At 45.1% G+C, this 2,500-nt stretch overlaps 1 protein-coding gene across 1 annotated transcript in view; it reads left to right on the top strand.

The window, feature by feature from the left end:
• LOC143282279 (long-chain-fatty-acid--CoA ligase ACSBG2-like) overlaps window positions 1-2,500 on the top strand; it is a 56,534-nt gene that overhangs the window by 24,872 nt on the left and 29,162 nt on the right. The window contains exons 5-6 of the mRNA XM_076587879.1: window positions 312-473; window positions 1,674-1,759. Coding sequence (XP_076443994.1) covers window positions 312-473; window positions 1,674-1,759 — 248 coding nt within the window. The remainder of the gene's footprint in view (window positions 1-311; window positions 474-1,673; window positions 1,760-2,500) is intronic.

The following is a 2,500-nucleotide window of genomic DNA, read 5'->3' as shown; positions in this document are numbered from 1 at the left end:
TCTCTGTCTCTCTCTCTCTATCTCTCTCACTCACACTCTCACACACACACTCATTCACTCACTCTGACTCTGACTCTCCTCAGTATTCACCATTGAGATGTGTATCTTTGTAATGCAGTGGACTGCAGTTTCACGTGAAGCGGACTGAAGTTGTGATTCCGTCAGTAAGTGAATGTGTTGCTATTATATCCTCCACACCCCAAAAGGGGCAAAGGGATTTTAATTTCTTTGAGACTTTTGGTATTCATCATGTTGTCTTTTCTCCCCTACCCCGCTCCCCCATGTCTCCCCCCCCCCTCACCCCTGCACAGAGGTGGAGGAGCCAGCCCCTGCGGACAGCCTGTGGACGACCCGAAGGGACGGGGCGGTGAAGCTGCGGCTGACTGACAGCGGTCCCGGGGCCCTGCCCCCCACCACTGTCCCCACTCTCCTCCATCAGACCGCCCACAACATCCCCAACGCCATCGCCTTGTGTGAGTGGGGGTGTAGTGGTGGGGGATCGGTGTGTGTGTGTGTGGGGGGGGGGATGTGTGTGTGTGGTGTTTGGGGAGGGGGGAATGTTTGTGTGTGTGTGTGTGTGGTGTGTGTGTGGGGGAGAGGAATGTGTGTGTGGGGTTGAGTGGGTTGTTGGGTGTGTGCGTGCGTTTGTGTGTGTTGGGGGGTGGGGGAGGGGAGAGGTGTAGTGATGTGTGTGTGTGGTGTATGTAGCAGTGTGTGTGTGTGTGTGTGTGAAGAGGAGAGAGAGAGACAGACAGGCAACCACGGACAGACACAGACAGGCAAGCAGAGACCCACAGAGACAGACAGAGATCGTGGATAACGTCCCTTACGACATTGTCATGTGTAAGTGGGAATGTGTGTGTAGGGTGGTGGATTGAGGGGGAATGATTCGGTGAGGGGTGTATGAGTGTGTTTGTCAGTGGTGGTGGTAATGTTGTGTGTTTGTGTGTGTGTGCGTTCTTTCTTCAATTTAACGTCTTTTCACTTTGAGTGATATTAGACGTGTCGTGTGTGTGTGTGTGTGTGTGTGTGTGTGTGTGTGTGTGTGTGTGTGTGATTTTGGGTTAGAGATGATGGTTAAAGAGGGATATAGAGAAAAAAAGTGATAGACTAGAACAATAGAATCAACAATTCGTAAATATCTGTGTAACGGCAATTAACACATAAACACCAATAAAAAATCAATCAATCAATAAAATTCAATATCGGAAGGTCGCATCACAGAAACACTCCTGTTGGACTGTGTGACAGGGATTCGGCAATTTGTCAACAGTAACTGGTTGGACATTATTTCTTTATGTTTTGTTCTGAAAATGTTCTAACTTTACATGACTTTGGAAACACCCTGACAATCTTTTGACACTACTGATTACCACAAACCAAATAAACGTTTTTACTAAACTTTGTCTAGAAAGCGTCTAGTCTTATTCGAGACACAGGAGAGGTTACTAGTTTATGATAGAACGATGGGAAGTGTGCGTGCTTGCAATGTCATATTATGCACACTTTATTCAAGAAAAGTGGTAAGCAGTTTCATTGACGTATTGTCCGTCTGACGTCTAATTTATGGACATTCATTTTTCTTTCTGGACTGAGTGTTCTGTACAGTATAACTTATTCTTTCTTTGTAGTTTATTTGTTCTTTGTTTTGTGTGTGTTGGTGACATGCACAGCGGTGAAGAGGAAGGGGTTCTGGGTGAACTGGTCCTACAGGGAATATCTGGAGGACGTTCGCAAGGCGGCCAAGTCATTCATCAAGGTGCTGGCTTTTTGCTTTATTTTTTTTTATTTTTCGAAGGAACAAATAGTGGCATTAGTTCAGAAACGCGGATAGCATGGGAAGGACACCAAGCCCGATTTGATTTTAAGCCTTTCCCAATAATAGACAAGTAAACAACAGAACTTATGCGGACAAGTTAAGGGAACCAAAGTAAATGCAATCACATTGTTTCTCTCTCTTTCTCTCCATCACTTTCTTTCTTTTTCTGTCTCTGTCTCTCTCTCTCTCTTTGCACACGAACAAATGATCAGATATCTACATCAATGTATCTGTACAAATCGTTTAAGCTTCAACTGAGCGTTTGCTACTTGTGGTGTAACGTTCATATCTATCTTAGCTCAGTTTAGTTAGTTTATACATTTGTTAATTATTTGTATCGTGTATTACTTAGCTGAGTGAATATCACTTGATAAAGCATATTTTATCTAGGATGAAATTTTGGACACTCTTCCATGAGAGGAAATGGGCTACAAATGAATGAACCATCCGTCCATCCAGCTCTCCCTCTCTCTTCTCCCCCTCTCACTCCCTGCCTTATCTGTCTGTCTGTCTGTCTCTGTCTCTCTGTCCATATGTGTATCTATCCATTCATACGTCCATATATCCAAGTATATATCTACCTACCTACATCTTCTGTCTACCAGTGTGTGCGTATGCTTGTCTGTCTCTGTGTGATACTGCGCGGGCGCGCGCGCGCGCGCGTGTGTGTGTGTGTGTGAA

Source organism: Babylonia areolata, chromosome 5, assembly GCF_041734735.1.
Source record: "Babylonia areolata isolate BAREFJ2019XMU chromosome 5, ASM4173473v1, whole genome shotgun sequence".
NCBI classification, from domain to species: Eukaryota; Metazoa; Mollusca; class Gastropoda; order Neogastropoda; family Buccinidae; genus Babylonia; species Babylonia areolata.
This window is presented reverse-complemented; position numbering and strand designations above follow the sequence as displayed.